Source organism: Gasterosteus aculeatus, chromosome 4 (genome assembly GCF_964276395.1).
Source record: "Gasterosteus aculeatus chromosome 4, fGasAcu3.hap1.1, whole genome shotgun sequence".
NCBI classification, from domain to species: domain Eukaryota; kingdom Metazoa; phylum Chordata; class Actinopteri; order Perciformes; family Gasterosteidae; genus Gasterosteus; species Gasterosteus aculeatus.
In genome coordinates this window covers 1,324,299-1,347,657 of record NC_135691.1, presented here as the reverse complement: position 1 = coordinate 1,347,657, position 23,359 = coordinate 1,324,299, and the positions used below count along the sequence as shown (strand labels likewise).

The window sequence follows — 23,359 nt, the reverse complement described above, 5'->3', positions numbered from 1 at the left end:
CTTTTATTCATTTTTCTTCTAAACTAAATTAGTGACTTTACAGCCAAAACCCTGGTGCTCAAACGCTGGGACTTTGTAGAACCAGCGCTAGGCTACGGCTACGGCAGACCCTCGGCAGTGAGAGGCTTTCCACCGGGCCGGTTGAGTCCACGGGTGTGAATCTGAGGCAGCTTGTTTGTGGGGAAAGATGCTTCCATCCTTTCTCAGGACAAAGGGAGTAAGTTTTAGATGATGCGATGTACCCAGAGCAGGGTTATTATTACACATATATAACGACACATCCTCGTGGAGTGAAACTCGTGCATTGATTCTTAGTCCAAATGTGCATGTGTGTGTCAGCGTACCAGAAGTCCACTCCTGGCACGGAGAAATGTGGATGTGCTCATCGCCGAGAACTTCACCTAAAACGTGTGGAAATGTTTGGTCTTCCTTCAGATTTAGCAGACAGACATGTCATACAACCTGTGAGCTCCTTTAAGGAATAACTCGCATGTTGCCTCAGTGACGTCATGGATGTGAGTGCACAGTGCGTGTGTGTGTGTGTGCGTGTGTGTGTGTGTGTGTGTGTGTGTGTGTGTGTGTGTGTGTGTGTGTGTGTGTGCGTGGGTTGTTTATCACTGAATAAATGTGACGACTCCTCAAGACAAAGACAACTTTCTGTCCCAGAAGGGACACCAACTGGGTGGCGGGCTCACTTAAGGTGATCAGCTGTTTCTCAATGACTTTCACACATGATGTGGAGGTTTATTCTTTGCTTTAGGACTTAACGTCTGTTACTCCCACTTCCTCTCCCACTTGGATTTCCCTTCCGAACAAACATGGAGGAAACTGAAGCCGGATTTATCGCAGTTTTCTTCTTCTATGGAATTACCTTGGGCTACTTTTGCAAGCTCCCGAAACACACCGAGTCGTAGCCGGAGCTTCGTATTTCCAGTCGAGACTTTAAGGAGTGAAAAAGACTACCGTGCTGATCTCTCATTTAAAGTTCTTTCTTTTTCTTTTTTCTCTCTTGCAAAGGGCCCCTGTAAATCACGTCCTTTATACCTCCGGCCGGGGGCTCACCGCCTCACCGCAGGGTGGGAGGAGAGCATGATGGGAAAAACATGATGGGATCGTACTTTAGGGGGGTCAGAGAGAAGGCTATGGAGGAGGTGGGAGGAGATGTCTACACTGGATGAGGAGAGAGAGACAAAGACAGCAGGCGGCGAAATATCAAAATACAGAAAGAGAGAGGCCGATAAAAAAAGACCCAAGAATATGAAAACATAAAACTGAAGGAACTGCAATAAAAATAAGGCTCCCGTAACACGTTCAGCACGTCACAAGGATAAGAAAAAATAAATAAAAACAATTCAAATATATAAATCCAGGATTCTAATGATAAGCTTTTCTGTCTTATTCATTTATGGTCTTCCTCCTCAAGGTTCAGCCTGCTGGCGCTTTAAATATCAAGCCTTCCTTCTCACAGGTAATAATGCCTCATTCAAACCAATTGATGACTTGTGATTCACTCTGGGAATCTGAGCTCAAATGTCCATCAGCGCGTTAAACCTCATACATGTGTGCATTTAAACCATGTTGCCGCTCAGCACATTTATCAACTTCAATGCACTTATATTGCCAAAAACCCTAATCAATAATGTGCTTCTGATTCAGACTATTAAGAGGAAAAGCTGCGTCGGCGGTACGTTTTTGGTATGCGACGACACAACGCAGCGGATGGATACCAACATTAGGACCTTAAACGTGACCGAAAAATCCAAAGCCGCGTGGTGGATTCGATGAATCAGGACCCGCACCGGTTCAACATGCTGTACAGGCAGACGCAGCTCAGAGAAGAAACAGCCAAAACGTCTTAAAAGATAAAAGAAAAATGGGCCTCGGCTCCAGTCGTCCTTTTCCCAGAGTGCAGTCTGAGGTTATGACCACTCACGACTAAACGTGACGGCTCAGCCGCCACCAGGAGGCCTCTCCCCCTCACATGACCCCTCTCCACTTCCCCATGTGCAAATGCGCTTTGTGCAGCTTTTGAGAGCTTTTTCTTCCACAACTGAACAATGCAATCCAGGTGCCGACTGCCCGACCAACCCGGGCGAAAGACACAACAGCGACTGACAGGCAGCGAGAAGGGCGGCGTCAGCAGACCTCGTTTCCCTAAAGTTGAGTTTAAGTGCGCTGTGTTTTAATACTCTGTGGTCGCCTAATACCCCGGACCAGAGCTGTTCATGCATAACTCTCAGATACAAACCGCTTTGGACTCGATCATCTCACATTGGCCCGTCTGACAACGGTGGTTTGTGATGATTGATGACACAAACATTCGACCAGCCGTCTGCGTCTGTGGAGTCAGACGGCAGGTCACAGAGTTTGTGCGATTGAATTCCTGCGCAACCAACACCGGGGCCTCAGTGGGACGGGGCCCTGCTGCCGTGGCAACCGTCAACTGGACCCACTGTGTCTGCAACCCCCCCCGGTCCAGGAGCGCTGACCCGCGTCCCGTTCGTCAAGCTCTGTAGGAGCGGCTTTGATGCCGTTTCATCTACAACAAATACGTTTAAAAATGAATTGTTTAAGCGCACGTTTCTTCATGGTTATAACCACGAAGCTCTACCTGAACCACTTCCAGTTGACCCTGGGAACATGGCGAGGCAGCCAAACTAGCATAAACACGAGTAAAGCTGCAGCCAAGCTGCATGGATGTCTACAAGATCCACACACACACACACACACACACACACACACACACACACACACACACACACGACCTACCCAGAAAAATGTGCAAATTAATGCAGATGCACACAGATTGCTCCCACACAGTGGAAGAAATTGTTCCCCGGAAAGCAGTGGTGATTATTGCTCTAACAAGACCCGAAGGAAACACTGTGTGGGGAGTGTGTGTGTGTGTGTGTGTGTGTGTTTGAGCGTGTTGGTATGAGAGACGAGGAGAAAGTGACTAACTCTACATAAAACACTGAAAGGAGGTAGCAGCTTTGCTACCAAGGGGCTCTTGGTCTAACAGTCACCACGTTGTCCTAATGGCTTTTTGGTTGCTTTTGTTCCTCCATATAAAACACTTGTGAGGTGCGCAGCTTGCACGTGGCGGATGCTAACAAGTGGTATAGTGAGATTGTAAAACCACGAAGCAGAGCACTAGTCTTCCTCTTAGCTCAGTGGATGCGTGTTTGTGTGTGTTTGTTTGATGCACATAACTCTTTTTGTGTCCATGTGTGTCTTAATCAACTTTTCCAGATCTGCTGTAATCAGCGGTGCAAAACCGCTGTTTACACGAAGCCAAAGACTCAAAACAATGAGCTCACACCCCGTCGCCATAGCCACGCTGGCTATTATCCGCAACAACAGGGAGGCCCGTTGTTTTGTTTACAGGCTTTCTGGTCCATCGGGTCGACACATGGCGACATTCACCAGCCGTCACCAGAACTCCCAGTTTCTTACAAAGTTCAATGACTTCAGTTCAGTTTGTCGGATAACATTTCTTGAGGCTGATAGTTTGTGGCTGCATATAAAAAGAATTGAATCTTGTAGTGTATTCAAATACATCTATGTCCATAATTGTCTAATTCCATCAATGAGATGCAACCTTGATGTATCATTTAAGAAGGTCCCAGAACGCCGCCAGTGTGGAGCCAGTTCGACAGCCAGATGTGGAGTCATAGTTACGGACCCTTTCTTTGGAGATTTACTCTATACACAAACACATCATCGTATTACCACTTAAATACATTTATTTAGGATGCCATCGGTACGCCCAGCTCCTCACCACAATACGTACCCACATCCTCAACTCCCACTGCAGACACACGTGCCAGACTGGCCTCTTTGGGCCGCTCGGTGTTTCCTGTCTATAATATATATATATAAATTTATTTATTTATTCTCTTCTCCTTCTGGGTTTTACAGCTTCCTTCCAAACAGCACACCACTGGTAATTTTCCTATACCAACACGCTGTCATCACAAATGTTTTCAAATTAAGACCTGCCTTTACAGTCATATGTTGAAAATAAAAAGCAAAGTAGGCTGACGTTGAGTAAACTTTCAGTGAACTGTAATTAAATAACATATTGTCATATTGTCAAAGATCAGCGCAAACAGTCAAGAGTGAAATGATCGTTGGCGGAGCGTCCGCGGGAGCTTTGGGATCTTCAGCGGGGATTGTTAGGTCTACACAACTCGCGTTGTGAAGACACCGACTACCAGCACTCATGAAATGATGATTCATCTCCGCACGGCAACCGATCACTGCTCGGTCGGGCCTCACACCTGGAGCGTTTTGGGGTTGAAGCTGCTTCGCTCTTCTCATTGTTTGCGAGGGCGGTGGCGGTTAAATGCGGTGTGACTTTAACGCCCCTGACTGAAAGCAGACTGGAGTCTCGACCTAAATCCTGGAAATTGAGAGGTTGACTGAGGGAAACCGCTTTGTGTGTGTGTGTGTTTGTGTGTGTTTGTGTGTCTGTGTTTTGAGACCGTATGGAGATGATTAGATGTGGGCCCATTCAGAAAGCTGGCTGTATTGTGTATGCAATTCCCTATGTGGCATGTTGTCTGCTCAGTGGCTCACGCACCAGACCTCTGACGGCAAAATGTAAAATTGCCCTCAAGAAATATAATTTTCCCCCTGATATCACAAGGAGATGGGCAAAATGCCCCCATAATTTCCTCTAATAATAATGATAATTCAGTTAACTTGTCAAAAACATTGGAGCCGTAACGACCTGGTCCGAAAACAATAAAAAGTTTGTGTCATTTCGTCACCGGGCGACCGAGCAACGTACCATCGCCTACGGTGAGTGATAGAAGTATTCATAACTTTTAATGATTTGGTTAGCTAACGTTAGCTAGCGCTTATTAGCTAACGTCACTTAACTAACTACAAAGGCTTGCTAACTAGCGAACGTTAGCTAAGTTAGCTGGCTATCCTGGCTAACGTTAGACGGACTGCAGTCTGTGAGAGATGTCTCCACTCTCTCATTAGTTACTGCCATCTTTTGGTTTAACAGCCAATCCTCTATTTGGGTAAAATACAATTAGTTGAGACAGTTGGCTCAAGGTTTAAATGTTTTGTTCTTTGTTTTTACAGAAGCATGGATTATTCAGGTCAATAACAGAACCAACTGTGGAGGCTGTGAATCAGATGCAAAGGCAGCGTTCTGCAAAATGGTCAAGCTGTTTGACATTGCTGAACATGTTGCTTAACACGAGAAACTACAAAGAAATACAACTACAATTCAATGAGTCTGAATCATGTTTTCCGTTTGTTTTAGTTCGAAAAAAATCTAAGAAAACACTGAACCTGTAGACTACTGCCGAATAGTCTTATAACTGCCATTTGATGACAATTGCATATTTATTATTTACAACACAACTTGCGTCTGCGTGTCTCTCTGAAAACGCATAAACTAGGTTTAAACCGGCTGAAGATCAAAGACACACAACACTGGATCTGGAAGGAAACAGCAGCTGTCACGGCGGCGGCCTGTAGGTGTGTTGGTCACACATCACACGCTGTAAAGCCCGGAGACGCCGCCTGTTCATGTGCGCCCGGCACAGTCAACGCAAAGTGGGACCAGAAACACTCCGTGTTTGTAGTAGTGGTGCTTTTGTGAGTTTATTTAATGGTGTAAGAAGTAGTTGCATTAGTATGAGTATCACTTTGAAAATGGAAGTGAGGTTTCAAAAGCTTTAATGTCATACTGCCTTTGTAATGCAACGAGAGGAAAGAATAATAAATTAATAATAATAATAATAATGCTCATTGAGGGATCCACCCAGATCTCAAACACGTTTACTCCTGCCATTAGTCAATTGATTTTAATCAAGAGAAAGTGTCTTTTTTTGTCTGTTCTCATATAATTATAAATGGAAAAGCATTTCACACGGTCAGTCAGACAAAATTAGAAAGTTAGGACGTTGCTTCAGGCTGGGGGAGACTAACAAGTATCTGTTTATTTTGGACAGTTCATAGATAAATAAATGAATTGCAAATCAGTTGAATAATAAAATGACAGCTCATTGCATTAAATGGTAAACGTTTTAACACCACGTCATTCACCCATTCATACACCGATGTCACGGGCTACCATGCACGGTGTGTGTGGGGTCAATGGTATTTCCCCAGACAAACCGACGTGGACCAGCGTCTCTTAAATCTCATCAAAGGGGCTTTCAAATGGACTGCGACACGGGCCATACACACAACAACGTGAGCGAAAGAGCAGAACTGGGATCAGATCCAGCAGCTCTGCAGCAACTCAAAGACGTGAGAAGCTGAGATAGTTCTAAAGACGAGCCCCGTCTGTCATACCTGTAGGTGTGCAGACCTGCAGAGTCTCTCTGCTAAACAACGCTCATCCACCTAGCTGAGAACTGCTGAACACATTAGACGCTTAATGGGCCGCTCACGGAGACCAGAGGAGTGAGGAGGAGGCAGAACCGAAGTCAAAGGGCAAGAAGGGGGCAGGCACAGAGTCACCGACGAGCAGCCACAACGCACTGAAAAGCAGAGAGGGGAGGGGAGCCAGACGGGGGAGGAGGGGGAAGAAAAGGGAGAACCTCCTGGAAGACATAAATAGGCAAAAGAGGATTTGGAGGCTCGCAGTCGCTCCTCTCGACAGCCATACCCGCTCTCCTCTCCTCTCCCCTTCTCCTCGCCTCCAGGCCTCCGCTCATCCGCCGCAGCCCTCCGTCCATCTGGAGCCCTGAGCACCGTCAGTGAGTAGTTTCTGCAGCACGTCTCCATCCCGTCGCCACACAGATCCTCACATGGAAATCTCAGCTGTGTTTAAATAATGCATGAATAACTGCTCGCAAATAGTTCTGTAGCGCAGGGAATCGTACACAATCAAATACTTAAGCAATACACTATTTAGTAAGTAAGTAAAGCCAATGGACATTGATGTGTGGATGCTTCATACATGATTGAAGAGTGTTAGATTAAAAATGATCGGGTGAAGAGGAAATCTTGCAGTGGTTAAACAAACTGCGTTTGCATGCTGTCCCTGGATGGATGCAGTAGAAGATGTGCTCCTGTGAAGTGCTTCATTGAGAATGAAGAGACTATTTAATCACTGTTGAGAGAGAAGCGTGACACCCTGGCTAGTCAGAGAAAAGATGAGCTAAGCACATATGACGAGCCACATGAAGTTAAGGAAATTCCTCGAGAGCTCGACAGACTGTAACTATGGCAACGCCAAACTTTCCCTACTTGCATTCTAACTGATGCAAGACCTCCCTCCCTCTTCTTGCCAGTCCTAAACCACTTAACTGCGTTTACAAGTCTAAACAGTGGAAAAACTTTCCCTCTGACTCACACGGCCCACTTGTTAAACTCCAAACCGATGCTGCAGCCAGACGGCCTTTCACCAGCTCCCTCCGTCCGCCCGTCCGTCACGCTCCAGATCCCAGTGTGAGAATCCACGGCAAAAAGGAATCAGGCAAACGCTAACAGAATGCAAAGCCTCTGAGTATTTTTTTTTGTGCACAAAAATATTGAAGAAATCCTCTTCTAGATAATGTCCTTTGATTAAAGATGTTTAAATGGGCAGCTGGTAGAACCTGAATGAGACGGAGGAGCAGAAAGCATTGAAAGGCGTTTTAATTTACTACCTTCTCTTCTCTCTTTGTCTTTCCCTCGCATCCTTCAGCCTCTTCATCCTCCCCCAAATCACCATGGACACCGCAGTGAACGTCCCCTCCGCCTCTGAGGCGCTGTACCGCCTGGTGGTCATGACGCTGACTCTCGGCCCGTGCGTTCGCTCCACGCCCGTTCCCACCGACGGGCCCACGTGCGCGGCCTCAGAAACGGCCCGGTACAAGCTCACGTTTTCTGGCAAGTGGACCCAGGCGGCGTTCCCGAAACAGTATCCGTTCTACCGTCCCCCTGCTCAGTGGTCCACCCTCATCGGTAAGAGCACAGCTAGCTGGTTCTCCTCGGCCATTGGAAGCAGACGTGGAACAGAATGCCAATCGGAAGGAACAGATAGCGGACGTAATATGTAGTAAATACTGAAGAATCTGCTCAATCAAAGTTTTTTTAAACGTATGAAAAGTAGAACACTGATAAATATATATTCACAATAAATACCACTACGCATCTAAAAAAATGATGCGGACTAATACCTGGAGCAACAGCTGACATCTTCTCCCTGCTTTTAGGTGTGACCCACAGCTCCGATTACCACATGTGGCAGCGCGATGGTTTCGCCAGCAACGGAGTGAGGGAGTTTGCAGAGAAGGGCGAGGCCTGGACGACGGTGGAGGAAGTGGAGGCGGCCGGCGAACGCATCCAGAGTGTTTATGGGCTCCTCTCCGCTCCCGCTGTTGGGGGAGGCACGGGCCAGACCAACACGGAGTTTGAGGTCTTCGCCAGGCACTCTTACGTAAGTCTCCGAACCCGTCGGCTCGGGCCATCGGGCGCATCAGAGGCCTTTCGTGCAGGTCCGCGTGGTTAAGAGATTGTCGCATCTCGCAGCGCTACAAAACAAACAAGTTAGGTATTAGGACGTCCCACTAGTGGTGGAAGTAAATCTGCTGCACCCTAAAGAGCTTCCGAAATGTAGCAAGCTTCATTTATGTCTCTACAAATGATGTCAAACTCTGCAGGATTTGGCTGTTAATCTTCCCACTGATGAGCCTCGGGCTACGTTATTTAATCGGGGACGCGTCTGACCACAATGTTAGGCTTGGAAAGGAGAGCGGACAGAGTGAGTGTGCGAGGGCGGGGCGTCCACGTGAGGGACATGGAAAAAGGCCAGTTGGAAACAGAATCCGTTCTCTGGTGCTTAAATAAGTGCAGGTGCGGGGAGGTGGGTGAGTTATAGGACTGTGAATCTACTCATGGTGACACACGCCAGAACACAGTGAAAGACGCTTAATATACTTATCAAATGTGTGCAATGTAAAGGAAAAAAGACAATTATACACAATCATGTGTGAAAAGCCATTTCGGTATTTTGCACATTAATTGTCTCACACGAGTCAGAATCTCGATCCATTCATTATTTTTATGCTAACAGTGTAAATTCACATTGGCTGCAACTAGCATTGCAAATCCAAATCTTGGTCCACACTGCCGTTGCATTGTGGGTAATGTAGCTGGGGAGTTTTGACAAGAGAGACAAATGCACGATATTGAAACGCAAATATCGGCGGATCTGCCGCATTGATTTAGAAACATTCAATAAACATAATAAACATTCAATAACTCCGGTCATGAGGTTGACTTCCCCCCCTATGCCTCTCGCTCGCTCGCGGCTCCACCCCCACGCTCCACCTCTCCCGCTGCAGCTGTCCTTCATGGTGCGTCTGGTTCCGAGCCCGGACTGGTTCGTGGGCGTAGAGAGCGTCGACCTGTGCGACGTCGACCGCTGGAAAGACAACGTGACGCTGGAGCTTTTCCCGTACGACGCAGGAACCGACAGCGGCTTCACCTTCTCTTCTCCGAACTTCCAGACCATCCCACAGGACAAAATCACACAGGTGGGTCTGCCGGAGACGAGACCCGCGACATCCATCGGCCCAGAGCCGGAGATCCCTAATCCGACCAATTTATTCCCCTCCATAGATCACTTCCTCCTTCCCCAACCACCCTGCCAGCTCCTTTTACTACCCGCGCCTGAAGCACCTGCCACCCATCGCCAAGGTGATGCTGACTAGGATGAATAAGACCAATCAGATCTTCAGCCTACCTGTGGAGCCCACCCAGTCCAACCAACTGCCAACAGGAAACGAGATCGAGGACACACTGATAAGTAAGTCCGAGGAGCAAAGGTACCGCATAGAGTTACGTGTGCGATTTGGCCGATGCAAAGGGTCCGTCGGATGATGTCACGGCAGGAAATGCTGTTTGGGGCCCTAATGGGTTTAGATTTAGGAACAAAGTGCACACTTGCCAAAAGGCAGCCGCGGATGAACTGAACGCCAGAAGGAAACAGGACCAAATATACCGGAGCAAAACTCAACTAGGAATGTTTTGCAGGTATACCAAGAAAAATGTGTAAATGAAAAGGTATTGTACTTCACAATTCTGTGCATTCTACTCGCACTGAGTTTCATACTCATGAAATAAACAAAAAGCTGGAGTCTTGGTCTTCTGCCGACGAAAGCATTTGGGAACCATTACAGGCCACACACAAACTCCATGACCTCCTTCCACAAACGCAGTGAGAGCAGGGCATCAGTGCCACGGGGGCATCTGGCACCCAGTGGAAAGCCAATGACGCACTTACACAAGAATAATGACACATAAATTATGTACAGAAAGGTTTTGGCCGTGACTCAAGATAGAATGCACGCACGTTGGTTTTCACCAAGACCTGGATCCATGAGGTGAAGCCGAGTGTACTTCATGTTGCTTCCCACACGGTTAAAATGTAAGACTCTCTGTTGTACAGATCAGTACAATAAAATAATAAGCTGCAGGTAGGAATTGAACGAGGGCTTGGAAAAATGAAGATGAAGAGCGCGTCAAAGCGGAGGGAAAGCCAACGATGCAGTGGAGTCAAACAACCCGTCAGTGTGACGGATGTTCTCCAGGGAGCGGAGAAAAGAACCTTTTATAAAAACATAACTAACCCAGAACGTCATAACAGATGACTTCGGTGGGGAAAAAAAAGGCTAAACGGATTGTGTGTTGATCTGCCAGTGGCGCCGACAGCACAGTAATCAGACTCAGGGCTCCAGCCTCCGCGACCTTGGAGGGTTTGACTCGGCATCCCAGACCAAACGGTCCGTTCCCCCGACTACACGTCAACAAATCAACAGAGAGACGGGCCAGGCATCCGTTGGGGTTTCCTGCCTCAATCCCAATGCTCCCTCCTAACCGTCCGCCTCTTCATCCTTCCTTCCCTTCCCTTCCATGCCCCCCCCCCCCCCCCCCCCCGGGGCCTGAGCGACAACGCTCATGTCCGATTACAAAGCACCTGCTGCAATGCAATGCAAAGAGACAGCGCCGTGTCCTCGCTGGACACACTGACGCCCTCCGTCCATCACTGCAGCTTCCGTCTGCTTTCCTACTCTTGCTAACGGACAACTTAAGTCTGTGATACATATCAGCTGTGCAAGCTCACCGCGTTGGGAGGAGCAGCAAACAAAGAAGAATATTACGCAGCGAGAGACTTCGGTGGCAGAGGGAATTCCACCTTCTGTTGGAATTCTCTTTCAACCATTCATGCTATAAGAGTTTTGCAAGAGCTAGAAGCAATAGAGAACCTGTGATTACAACCCTCCTCTCTTCCTGCAGATACGCCTCTGGACTGCGAGGTCTCGGTCTGGTCTCCTTGGGGTTTGTGCAAAAGCAAGTGTGGAGACTCGGGCGTGCAGCACCGCACGCGCTACGTCGTCATGCACTCGGCCAACAACGGGTTGGCTTGCCCCCTGCTGGAGGAAGAGAGGAAGTGCCTCCCGGACAACTGTTTATGACTAGGCCAGGGCAGGAGGGAGAAGAAAGAGAGGAAGGAGAGGAGAGAGAGGAAGGAGAGGAAAGGGAGGAAAGGGAGGAAAGGGCGAAGGAGGAGAAACAACAGGAGAAGGTCTGCGGTGTAAGAGTGATGGACGCCATCGTTTCCTCCAACGGAACGGCCGCTGTTTAAATGCAGAAAGCGTCTCATCCCCGAGCGTCACCGATAGATCGACAGCACTAGAGCGGTGTAGTTTGGCACAGCAGCTATTAGACACCAATTTAGTTTTGTCCGTTCATCCAAACCTTCTGGGGACAGAACGATGCGGTGACGTGGCTATGAACTCATTTCACATTTTACCTTGGTGTTAAATGGACCTTTCTGAAGATCACATTTGTTTTTCACAAGTCCCACCACCTTCCCTCAAGCAAATAAAAAATAAAAAGCAACTACACAATAATAATAATTAAGATCGCAAATATTTATATCAAAGAAATACTACAGAAAATCCAACGAGACGCCGCAATAGTTCCATTAGAAGTTCAGCAGTGATGTGAGAAAAGTGGGGCAGACATAGATTTTAATGTGTCGTTCTCCTGAAAACAAAGAGTATATTTATTGGCAGGATTCTAACCTGTAGTGTACAGTACATCAGCTCTCAATGTAATAAGTTGTACGCCTCTTTTATCATAGTAGTTTTTGTATAAAAACAACAGAATTGCAAAGGATGTACACAAACATGTTGTATGTGTTTTTGTTCTGTATGATCAATAAAGTGTAAATATATCTCATGGGACTGTGAGCTCACTCATGAGTGTTTCTGTGAGACAGAGATGGTGTGATGAAAAGAGCACATGACGTACAGTCGGTGTCGTATTGCCCTCAGAACACCGTCACAACCAAGACTAAAACCATCTGTTCGACCTGTAAATATGAGCCACACGTCAAACGTAGAGGGAAACGCTTTCTACTGGATGAGACCCGTCGCTGCCAGGACTCCTCCTGATGAGGTGTTCGCCATTAAAATTGAAGATTGTGCTCACCAACTATGTAAAACAGTTCCCCAAATGTGGATTCATCTCGGAGGCACTTGACGCCGTGACGTCCGGCGAGGCCCCTCCCCCTCTCAAGTGTTGATAGCCACAGCAGACGTCGGCTACGCGCAAGCTGACCCCGATTTTTTTTAAGAAGGGTTTCTTGGCAGGACGACGACAACACCCCGCACCTTCCCACCCGGGCGACGTAGGACGCGTCCTGCAGACGACAGATTCTACGGTATGAGGCGTCCGTTGCAGATGGAGCTCCTTCCGCTCCTGATGGAAAATCAAGATGGGTACCTCACGGCGTGTGTACCAAACAAAACAACAACAACTTCATCGCCGAACGAAAGGGTTTGGAGGAGTTTCATTTTACAAAAGTGACAAAATGTGAATGGGACGGTAAGAACTAAATGATAGACGGGTATTTAGTTGATGGTGCTGAATATTAACAATATAAGATTCTACTGCAGCTTAGTACTGGATCTGCTATTTGAATAGCAGGTTAGTTTAGCGATCACATCTTCTGCAGACGTCCTGAAGCGTGGGGAGAGAAGGAAAACTGATTATTTGCTGACTTTGAGGAACAACAACTTATTCTGCAGATGGTAGAACCGAGAAGGGTTTATTGCGTGTGCGGGGGTTTACTCTAAAAGTGACCTCATCTTGGGTTTGCATAAGGCAGGGGTGTCCAAACTACGGCCCGCGGGCCCACTGCGGCCCACCATCCATTTTTAAGCTGTATTGAAGAAGAAGAAGAAGACATTTTTACTTTACACATACAGGAAATTGTTCCGTGCGTTTAACCCGGGTTTGAACCGCCAACCCTGCGGTTCCTGGCGCGCCCGCCGTACTCGATGCGCCACCGTCTCTCAGTTGTGAAAACTGTCAACATAACTCATGCACGATGGCTTTAGCACAGAGAATTTCGAGCGTTGCTGAATACGGGACCTACTTTGAAGTGCGCTGGCTCAGCGGCTCGGCGCTGCAGCGGTTTTATTCAAATATCGACATGTTTTTGAAAGAAAGGGGTTATGGTTGGCAGACCCGGCTTTTTTTTAGTTGATCTCACTGATCATCTCGACGCCCTGAACGAGAGCAGCTGGTACCACAGCTGCATGCACGCATGAACGCATTCCGTGTGAAGCTCCGTCTCTTCGAGTAACAACTGCGAATCTTCAACGCAGCGCACTTCCAAATGCCAAACTCTGCTCTGCTGAAAGAATTCAGTCACAGCGCTTCCAAGACTTTTCTGTCATTGAGAAGGAAATCACACCGTTTGCGGCTCCGTTTTCAACGGATGCAGAAGAAGTGGAGGAGAGTCAGCAATTAGAACTGATCGAAATTCAGTGCGATGATTTTCTAAAGAATCAGCATCAGCTTCTCGTCCCTGCGGACTTCTACCGGAGCTTGGAAAAGCCCAAGTTTCCTCTGATGAGGCGCCACGCAAAGCGAATGACAGACAATGAGTCTGTTGGGCTCAACATACATACATCACGCCGACAGCATCTCAACCACCAAACCTCCTCCCGACCTGCCAGCTGTCCTTTGGACCAAAGCGCAGCATCCCTGCTCCCACTGAGCGCAACATTCTCCCATTACAGAGGAGTTAAAAATATACAGTTTTCATTTGCCGTGGTAACAATCCCAATAATTTATTTGTGTAATAAGCTTGAAATATCCAAATCCCCTATTTCTGTTCTTGTCTCTCACTTCGTGCAGGACAATGCAGGGGGATCATCTCCCTAAGAACCAATAAAAACCACCTGAAGAAGAATGACCTGCCAAAAATAAAATGAAAATCTACTAATGGAGGCTTTTTTTCTTCAAACATATTCAATTATCAAACGTAATTTGCCTGCATTGGACCGATTTAGCCAATTTTAGTGCATTAGGGAGGCAGTATACCTCACGTCTGGGAAAAAAAGTTTGGACACCCCTGGCATGAAGCAACTGGCGTACGGAACCGGTTGGATTGCACTTTCCAAAGCCGCTGGGATCTCTTACTGTAGTAAAAGACAATATAACGGTAGTAATTCTTACTCCTTAAAAGGTTAAAGTTTAAAAGGACAAATCAAAGTGTCTTAATTAAAAGTGAGAAGTGCATTTGTCGAGATCAACCATCCCCAGCTTCAGTGTGAGATGGAACTGTTACTTGCTCTTCTATTGATTTTTAAAGCTCAGTTTGGCTTCCATCACTTTCCATTTGGTGTCGTAAACGCAGAGCAAATAAGCACCATCATCATACTAATTGGTCATTATTATCTGTAAAATGACAACATTTGTGTATTATCCGCACACTGCTCGTCATCTGTAGAAATGAATCTTATCTCCTGCAGCTTTTCTATTGGCTCCCGGTCACATGACCAGCGGAACGTCTCGTCACACAAAGCAGCACCTGTGTGTTTCCCACACTCAGACCTCCCCCTCTATGCTGCAGGCAACGTCAGCGCAGCGATAGTCGTAGAAAAACACCTCGACCTGTAGTTCGATTCAAAAGCCATCACGTGCGAGTAGCTGAACAGTTCAGTGAGAATGAGTTTGCGAGGCATCGGCGTTCTCCTCCAGTGTTACCTGGTGTCGGCAGCAGCAGCCATGTACTTTGACCTCGGGGAGCAGGAGGAAAAGTGCATCATCGAGGAGGTTCCTGAAGACACGCTGGTCACCGGTGAGTCCTGGAGAGGGAACGGTCATCCTGAGAGTCGTTTACGGTGTCAACACAGCTGACCAGCTAACCGATGGAAGGCCACGTGCTTCTTGATTCACGCATTGATGTCCAATGCACGTCCCGGCTGTCGTGTCTCTTCCTGTCCTACGTCTTGGACATAACTGATTGGTATACAAGTTCATGTGTCCAATCCCTCTTCATGCTTGATCTAATGTTTGTTTTAGAACGACGTTGTGTATGTGAATGCACTCACAGGACACGGTGCTTCTCCTTCAGGTCACTTCCTGTTGGAGCCTTGGGATTTGAAGGCGTTCTCCCACTCGCCTCATTTCGGCGTCACTGTGACCGTCAGAGACCCAAACGCGGAGGTACTGAACTCACAGGGGAACTGACGTCGTCAGGCCAGGACCACAAAGCCATCCCTTCCTTCTCCTCTTCCACGGGCCTGAGCCAAAAAGACAAAAACACGTCTCAATGTCGCTGAGCCACAGATGAGGAAGCGTTGCCTTGACCGTGTCTTTCCTGCTCTCTAGGTTCTGATGTCCAAACGCTACAGTAAATTTGGTAAATTCACCTTCACAGCTCACGCCTCTGGTCAGCACCACCTTTGCTTCCAAACCAACTCCACGAGGTTTGCCGTCTTTGCTGGAGCGAGGCTGGTGAGACCTACGGACACAAACACACCATGTATTTACAAAGTAAACAGTCCAACACCTGTTTATTTGATTCTATCAACCCCTTATTTTTCACAGAAGCTAAATTTGGATGTTCAGATGGGAGAACACCCGATTGACCACAACACCGGCAAGACCGAAAACAACATGGAGATCTTGGAGAACAGCCTGAGACATCTCATAGATCAGATGACGTACATCACCAGGCAACAGGAGTACCAGAGGGTAAACGAGGACTTCCCCGTGGAGTCTGCAGAGATACCGGCCCCGTAGTATGACATCGCGTGTTCTCTTCTTTCATTCAGGAGAAAGAGGAGCTGTTTCGTGAGATCAGCGAGGACACCAACGGTAAAGTGCTGTGGTGGGCCGTGGTGCAGACCTCCGTTCTGCTGTCAGTCGGTTTCTGGCAGATGAAACGACTCAAAGACTTCTTCATCGCCAAGAAGCTGGTCTGATGATTGATAATCAAAAACGTTTTTAGGGAGGTCAGAGGGAAAGCAGAAAGTTCCAACCAGGCAGACGCAGGTCTGATAAGGACGAGACGTTAGAGACCCACCAGGCACCGCACAACACACATTAATGTTAGGAGACCACACGTTGCATGTGATTGGATCTTGTGTTGCGGCGAGAGGACCTGCTCCTCCTCGACGCCAGTTTAGGGCCAATAGAAATATTTCCCTTTATATCTTACAAGAAATATAAAACATAATGTTCTTCGTGATGTTAGTCGGTTGTTCTTCCGGCCGACAGAACGGCTCCTGCCTTTGCAAACGCAGCGCTGATACTCGACCTGTGATCTGACAAATAAATCTACCAGAACGAGAGAAGTTGTGTGGCTGAATCCTTCCAGATGTCCCCAACCGGGCGTCCAATTTTTGATCACGTTCGTTCGCTTCGTGCGTTCTTTCATGATGACCTCTGACCTAGGTCACCGGTGACCTCTCGGTCCATGACACAAACCCTACGCCTTTTATCAATTTAAAATCAAAAAGCACATAGGATTAAAAACTGAACTTGGCCAAAATAATGTTGCAAGGATTTGCGACGGATGAAAAAAAAACACCAGCACCACTTTAAAAATGTTTTGTTTGTGTATAAACTGGAGAATCTTGCCAGAAAGTACTATATTTCTAAAGGGTTCTTATAAACGCGTTCTAGTCTCATGAAGCCACATTGCATTAGGGTGGATTTAACTGTAGTATCTGTTATACTGTTTAAACTGCTGTAAACATGTATAAATGTGTCCAACACAACATGATAATATGTGAAAAAAATAAATGTAATTTAACTGAATGTTTTGTGATTATAACCATTTAAAAACATATTGTTAATAAAATAACGAACTTGAATCTTCTTAAACAGCGCATAGCGGTAACGTTACTTAACTCGCCTCCCGCTCGGTGACGCTCTACCAGAGGGGACGTTAGCTAACAGCTAGCCACTTAGCTTACAACCCTGGTGTTTTTCACGCAGGGCCGACTGCGTAATGTTCTGGCCAAGTTAGCAAGGTTAGTTCACTATATAGTGAATATGTAACCCAGTTAGACTGGCAGTGTGGTTATGTAACTTTAATTGAATTAACTTGGATTTAAAAAAAAGGCCGCTCGTGACGTTACTTTTCAGAACTCCGCTGCAGGTATTTGCCGTTAAACTAGCTAACGTTAGCTCGCTAGCTAACGTTGTACCGCACCCTGCTCCGCTGGCAGCGGGACACCGCAGGTAACGTAACGTTAACTACATTTACAGGCTCTTAACGCTGCTGTAGAAACGAGGTAGATATAAGAGGTATAAGTGCAGAAAGGGGCTAAATAAAAGGTGATAATTTGCTAACAACAAACTAACCCTGATAGCTAAAACAAGTTAAAGTCAGTTGACGCTCATCTGTCCTTCAGGTCCTCAGATGTCTTACTGGGTCCGCTGCAACTCCTGCTTCCGGTGCCCCGGGGCGGACACACACCTGGCCGTCACAACCTGCGGCCACGTCGTCTGCAACACCTGTTATCAAAAAGGTACACGCAAGCTCACTGAGGCGCCTCTAAACGCGTCGGGCAGGCCGATGAACCGGGATTAAACAGTGATTAAACAGGGACATCTGTTGGACGTCAGGTGACACTGCGGAGCGGACGACTCACCTTTACACCAGGTGTGGCATCTCGGATAACGTTGGGCACATTTTCCCTTACCGATCATCTGCATTGTCGGTTTGGGCCTCCTGGAAGTCCCTCTGTCCCCCACTGCTGCGTCCCTTTATTCGATTGAGTCTACGTGTCCTCTATTCAGTATGAGTCTCAAATTTGTCTCGTGTTTTCATCCACGTGTAATTGCAATTTTGTGTTCAGGCAACCCAGGGAAGTGTTTAATATGCAGTTCCAAATGCCAAGTATCACCGCTGTCTGACAAAGTAAGCACCTCTCTCCTCACCGGATACCTGTAATGACTCCAGATCTGCGTCCTGGCGTCGCGTCACGGCCGCGTGAAATGTCTTTTGTTTCAGAGCAGTTCGGAGGTGAAGGCGCTGTTCTCCGACATCAACTGTGTGGCCACCAAGAACACCACGGAAATCATCAAAGTGTGCTCATTTTCAATCTCATCGTAGAATGTGGAAAACCGTCTGGTTAACTGCTGTTACATCCGATCTGTCTGCCTCAGTCACTCCAACACGATTGATTTCATGTTTAACTTTATCGCAATATGTAGAAATGCAGACTTCTTTTTCTTAGGTTATAATGTTCCAGGCAAGACATCAGAAGAGGCTGCTGACTCATTACCAGCAAAGGGTGATATTACTGCCATAAAGATATAAACATACAGTTTATATAAATGTATAAAAACATGTCTTACAGCATGATGTTGCCTTACAACTGCACCAACAAGCATTTTATCAATTGCAGAATGAGAATTTACAGGAAGTATTAGTCAAGATGAAGCAAGAAATGCAGCAGATGGCAAAGTAAGTTAAACCACAAGTCTGTAGTGCATTTTCACACTTGTTTCTTTTATGCTTGTGACGATCTGGGTGCTTTTGTTATTTATTTCTGACCCTTTCATGAAGGAAGCTGAATGAACAGAGCGCCTACATCTCCAAGCTGGAAAACTCTCTTCAGCATCAGAGGTACAGCAGGGAGGAGATCCTTTTACAACGATTATATTCAAACACGCTGATGTTGTCATAATGGGTTTAACTCCTGAAGTGCGTCTTTTATTTATTACACTTTCATTGATTTCCAAGATTTGAGACCCCTAAAACTATTAATACATATTTTTGTAGGTAATTTTTTTTTTAATCCTTGTAAACCTTACTGTCAGATTCTCCTACTTCCAGCTACTCTTCTGTGTGATATAATATATTTTCCAAAAGACCTGAAAAATGTATTTTCAAAGTGTTTACTAAAAAGCATTTGGCTTATGTTTGCAGCATCCGTCATTCGCAGAGGATTTAAACATTAGACGTCCCACTGCATCAATAATCGTCATGCTCGTGAAAGACTAAAATTAGCCTCGACGATGATCTCTGCAGCTACTTAAACCTGTAATGATTTTAAATGAAATGGCCTCTTTCAGTTTGGCACGCTTTAGGCTATAAAGTAATTTACAACAAGCGGGCCGTTATTCCTCTCTGCTCACCAGGTGTCACTTCTGGCACAGCTCCTCCTGGAAACACCACGGAGCAACGTCCAGTTAGTCAGAGGTTTAAAAATGCATGCAATGAGTAGAGGTTTTGGATCACACAAAGATATGCACGTTAAAGTCTGCACTGTTATCTTCATAGAGATGTTCATCAGTCACTCGTGATTTATGAGCGAAATAATTAAAGGGGGGGAGGCTCTGAGTTGTGATTACAAGTCATTTGTCCAGCGTGAGGGAGGAGAGTCGTCACCGTGTCGCATCGTGGGATTCGAACCGACCACCAGCTGATTAATCTCTGTTATTACCGTTCCAGTGCCAGAGTTTCATCAGTGCCTCAGAAGATGCACAGTTACTTCCCGCCGCATGGACGCAAGTCAGGTGAAAAAACACTTCACACGGTTTTTACTCGTTGTACACAATGTTATATTCTTCTCAACTCAATGACGGTTTGCAGAACACGTTTTATTACTTTCTAAAATTGAGTATTCCTCCACCCAAAGACTGATAAAATAGAGTTGGAGGTGTGGAAGAATATACTTTGAGACTGGACGAGTGATTCTAAATAATTCACTCACAAGGACCACGGCATCCACTGAATGCGTCTAACGTGAGAGAACGGACCGTTGGTGGATTCCGTCCGGTGGTCGGGTGGGTTGTGGGGGGCTACGTTGGACCCCTTCAGGGCCCTTCAAAAAACCGTATAACAAGAGGGGGAGAGAAAAGAGGAGGGTTGGGAGGGAGGCCTTTTAGAACACGTACTCGAGAACGGGAAGAGTGGGTTAAGCTATTTATGGGAATACCGGATTTGCTCCCCAAATTAAGCTAATTAGCGTCAATTAAAAAGTATCGCATTAGCGAAGCTGCGCTTTAAACCTTTAGACAAGCAAATCAAGAATAACACTTGTTCTACAAAAGAAAAGAAAAGCATCATTGGCTTATCGATGTCAAAAGGCGAATGAGGCCACTGACATGAAAGTGGCCCGCGTCCCTTCACCCGCGTATTTATTCACACATTCCCTGTACTAATGCTTCTCTGGCTTTAGCGTCCGTCCTGCAGATCCCCTACAGCTCCCCCGCGTCGCTCTCGAGACACTCCTCAGCGACTAACATGTGAGTATCGGCCCTCGCACCTCCTCACCTCGCGTGTCTCTGCCCCTCATCGCCTCTCCGCAGAGAGCGCGGGGAGGGAGAACGCGGGGCGGCGTTCCGCCGTGCAAACAGGCGATATCCCGAGCTCAGCCCCGACCTCTTATGTTAGCTTTAGCTGCTGTGTGGTTGCCCCGCGGTTATCTACACACACACACACAGGGAAAGGCTGAGCTTTGGTCGGGTTTAGTCAGGATTCCCCGTTGGGTTTCCTAGACACCGTTGACACAGGGCTGAATGTCTGCGCAAATGTTGTTTTATCCACTGGGACTTTAGGTTTTGCTGAGCGAGTAGATGATGGACGGCGGATATTAACCCCAGTTACAGAATCACCGCCGGGCCGGCAGGCTCAATTGTGGTTTTTATTTAAAGAGTAAATTGATTATTTGAAAGGAATTTTAACAGGGATTATTCTCAAAATATTTGGATATTAGATGCTGAATTTAATTAAAAATCTGACTCCCAAAATCAACATATGAATACTTTGCAGTTGTTCTCAAGTTTCAGAGAATTGTGCGTGATGTTTTCATGTGAAATACAACATTGGAACAACTATCTAATACTATTCCTAAAATATATTTTTGTCAAAACAAATCAAATGCAGTAAAAAATAATCGGTTAAGGAACTCATCTGGATCAAATACGACAAAAATGATGTGCATTTTTTTTTATGAATAAAAATCTAGCATGAGATTAATCGCCTCCTGGTGTCACATTTTAAAAATTAATCTGTAAAGTTGGAGAAAGATGTTTTTTGCATTCTTCTAAAAAGTAAACGTTAGCATCTCATAAGGTGAATATCTTTCTTTGGAGTGAAACTACACAGTTAGGCCCTCGTCCTGAGACCAACGTGCTCTCGTGTCTTGCAGCTCTGAAAACGTGGACCTGGATGAAAGGAGCCTGTTCAGAAAAGTAAGCGTCATCACTTCCCCGGCAGGAAGCTTCCTTTGCTGCTGTGCAGTTTGAGTAATGTAGCGTATGAGAGCCCTCGGTGGTGACTAGTGATTGTTGTGTTACAGCCGAAGCCGGGCCCCAGACTGTCCCTCATCAGTCCTCCGCAGGACGGCCGCATGGGTGCGTTCGTCACACAGCTTCTGTTCTCAGTTCTCATCACAGGAAGAACTTCACTGCGTCAACCGGAGCTCATAACCTCTGATCTACTTTATGCATCATGTATACTATACTATTGGGTTCACAGTGTAATAGTATTGGACGTCCTGCTAAATCCCGTGTGTTATGTTACCTTGGATACAACACAATAAAGTGCCGGTGGTTCATAAACAAGATAATTGCACCTTTATAAGCTGACAGAGGCGTCCTGCAGCCTTGTTGGGCGGTTATAGACACCGTGTACCACCCACGGGGATTAACCCAGCACAGATGTTAGCTGCTGCTGTGTTTAGGATTACGCCTACTGAGCTCATCCTCTCTGATTATGCCATTTAGTTCCTTAAAAGGAGTGGACCTCCACTGTGGCAGATAGGTGACGTTAATCGGACTGTGCAGATCCTCACTAAATCTGTGCTGAGACGATTATCGTGTGGAAGGAAATCACAATATTTCCCTCGCAGCAGCAGACTTATTGGGCGCAGATAATTAAATGTATTGTTTTTGCGGGTTCGGGTTAATGTGGCGTCTACAATGAAGCTCTGTGGATGCGTACGTGTGGTCCGCGTTGAAGCATCTGCATTAGTGTGTGTGAGACGATTCAGGCGCTTATTTAGTTTCCAAGTGAGGTGGTGGAAGAAACACACGATGACCCACAAGTATCTCAGGCATTTTACATCCTTCTACGTGCGCATGTTAGAGACGGTGGACCTCAGGGCTTTTGTTTTTTTGGTGTTTAGGCACCGTCCCTCACAGGCCCTCCAGCCAGAACATGACGGTCCACCACTCAGCTCGCTCGGCCACAGTCAGGTGACTTATTACTGTTATTTATTATTCATTCATAAAATACGCTATTCAAGCTGTAAGTACGGACAGAAAGAGCAATGAGATGCTGCTTATTTCATGACCATGAGAAAGAAAATACGAATGGAGGGAAAATAAACTGTTTCCTCCTCTCCTTTCCTCGCATGTCCTCTTTTCTCCTTCCTCGCTGTCCTTTCCTCTCTCCTCTCCTCCATCAGCCGTTTCCATGGATCTCCGATGACAGACACTTCCTACGGCCAAAGTTCTGGACAGAAGTCTCCCTTCATCAAGCCCCTCTCCTCCTTCAGACACCTGTCCTCCCTGGTCAGCCCTCCCCGCAATCCAACACACACCTGAGCTGTCATGAATGTGTGTGAGGAGCTATTTACGATGTTGTTTTAACCACTGGGTTCCCTGGTGAAATGAGATGTGTCCGACTTGAATGATGCTGAACCCGGATTCTGTTTTGGTGAATTGGCTCACAATCAATTAAAGTGATGTCATACTGACATTAGCCTGGTCTGCTTTAAATGACACGTGGAGCCACTGGTGCGTAATCCGTTAGCGCTGCAGTCCTTTAGCTGGTGGTTTGAGGCGGTGAAGCCTTTCAGCAGAGAGACCAGCACCCCTCGACCCACAGAACCCCAGACCCACAGAACCCCAGACCCACAGAACCCCAGACCCACAGAGCCCCTCGACCCACAGAACCCCAGACCCACAGAACCCCAGACCCACAGAGCCCCTCGACCCACAGAACCCCAGACCCACAGAGCCCCTCGACCCACAGACCCTCCTGACCCACAGACCCTCCTGACCCACAGAGCCCCTCGACCCACAGAACCCCTCGACCCACAGAGCCCCTCGACCCACAGACCCTCCT

General features: G+C 46.8%; 3 protein-coding genes across 6 annotated transcripts; all 3 read left to right on the top strand.

Annotated features, from left to right (window-relative positions):
- The first annotated feature begins 5,906 nt into the window (after positions 1–5,906).
- spon2b (spondin 2b, extracellular matrix protein) lies at positions 5,907–12,207 on the top strand. Its single transcript, XM_040175212.2, has 6 exons — positions 5,907–6,731; positions 7,664–7,923; positions 8,175–8,398; positions 9,306–9,497; positions 9,583–9,769; positions 11,260–12,207. Exons 2-6 carry the CDS (start codon positions 7,689–7,691, stop codon positions 11,436–11,438), a joined length of 1,017 nt encoding a protein of 338 aa, XP_040031146.1. The 5' UTR covers positions 5,907–6,731; positions 7,664–7,688; the 3' UTR covers positions 11,439–12,207.
- Positions 12,208–14,877: 2,670 nt separating this feature from the next.
- On the top strand, positions 14,878–16,618 carry LOC120818275 (transmembrane emp24 domain-containing protein 11). The gene is made up of 5 exons (XM_040175217.2): positions 14,878–15,121; positions 15,398–15,489; positions 15,655–15,780; positions 15,874–16,020; positions 16,101–16,618. Exons 1-5 carry the CDS (start codon positions 14,989–14,991, stop codon positions 16,248–16,250), a joined length of 648 nt encoding a protein of 215 aa, XP_040031151.2. The 5' UTR covers positions 14,878–14,988; the 3' UTR covers positions 16,251–16,618.
- Positions 16,619–17,150: 532 nt separating this feature from the next.
- On the top strand, positions 17,151–22,990 carry rnf212 (ring finger protein 212). Of its 4 annotated transcripts, none has more exons than XM_040175213.2 (14): positions 17,151–17,303; positions 17,419–17,514; positions 17,688–17,804; positions 18,135–18,196; positions 18,290–18,364; positions 18,516–18,572; positions 18,687–18,745; positions 18,848–18,907; positions 19,736–19,800; positions 20,466–20,532; positions 21,438–21,480; positions 21,588–21,642; positions 22,416–22,485; positions 22,698–22,990. In XM_040175213.2, the coding sequence occupies exons 3-14, from the start codon at positions 17,696–17,698 to the stop codon at positions 22,834–22,836; spliced, it is 861 nt and encodes a 286-aa protein (XP_040031147.2). In that variant the 5' UTR covers positions 17,151–17,303; positions 17,419–17,514; positions 17,688–17,695; the 3' UTR covers positions 22,837–22,990. The 4 variants fall into 4 exon arrangements, with proteins under 4 accessions (XP_040031147.2, XP_077957858.1, XP_040031150.2 ...); XM_040175216.2 differs by adding an exon at positions 17,542–17,610 and having other exon boundaries at positions 17,161–17,431; XM_078101732.1 differs by lacking the exon at positions 17,419–17,514 and having other exon boundaries at positions 17,159–17,303.
- The last annotated feature ends 369 nt before the right edge of the window (positions 22,991–23,359 follow it).

Bases quoted from the DNA above. Each gene is read 5' to 3' on its own strand.
- spon2b (XM_040175212.2), top strand. From the start codon at position 7,689: ATGGACACCGCAGTGAACGTCCCCTCCGCCTCTGAGGCGCTGTACCGC. The intron at 9,498-9,582 runs GTGGGTCTGCCG...TCCCCTCCATAG, and splicing joins CACAGGACAAAATCACACAG to ATCACTTCCTCCTTCCCCAA. The intron at 9,770-11,259 runs GTAAGTCCGAGG...CTCTTCCTGCAG, and splicing joins GATCGAGGACACACTGATAA to ATACGCCTCTGGACTGCGAG.
- LOC120818275 (XM_040175217.2), top strand. From the start codon at position 14,989: ATGAGTTTGCGAGGCATCGGCGTTCTCCTCCAGTGTTACCTGGTGTCG. The intron at 15,490-15,654 runs GTACTGAACTCA...CCTGCTCTCTAG, and splicing joins TCAGAGACCCAAACGCGGAG to GTTCTGATGTCCAAACGCTA. The intron at 16,021-16,100 runs GTAAACGAGGAC...TCTTTCATTCAG, and splicing joins GGCAACAGGAGTACCAGAGG to GAGAAAGAGGAGCTGTTTCG.
- rnf212 (XM_040175213.2), top strand. From the start codon at position 17,696: ATGTCTTACTGGGTCCGCTGCAACTCCTGCTTCCGGTGCCCCGGGGCG. The intron at 19,801-20,465 runs GTGAAAAAACAC...CTCTGGCTTTAG, and splicing joins GCCGCATGGACGCAAGTCAG to CGTCCGTCCTGCAGATCCCC. The intron at 22,486-22,697 runs GTGACTTATTAC...CTCCTCCATCAG, and splicing joins GCTCGCTCGGCCACAGTCAG to CCGTTTCCATGGATCTCCGA.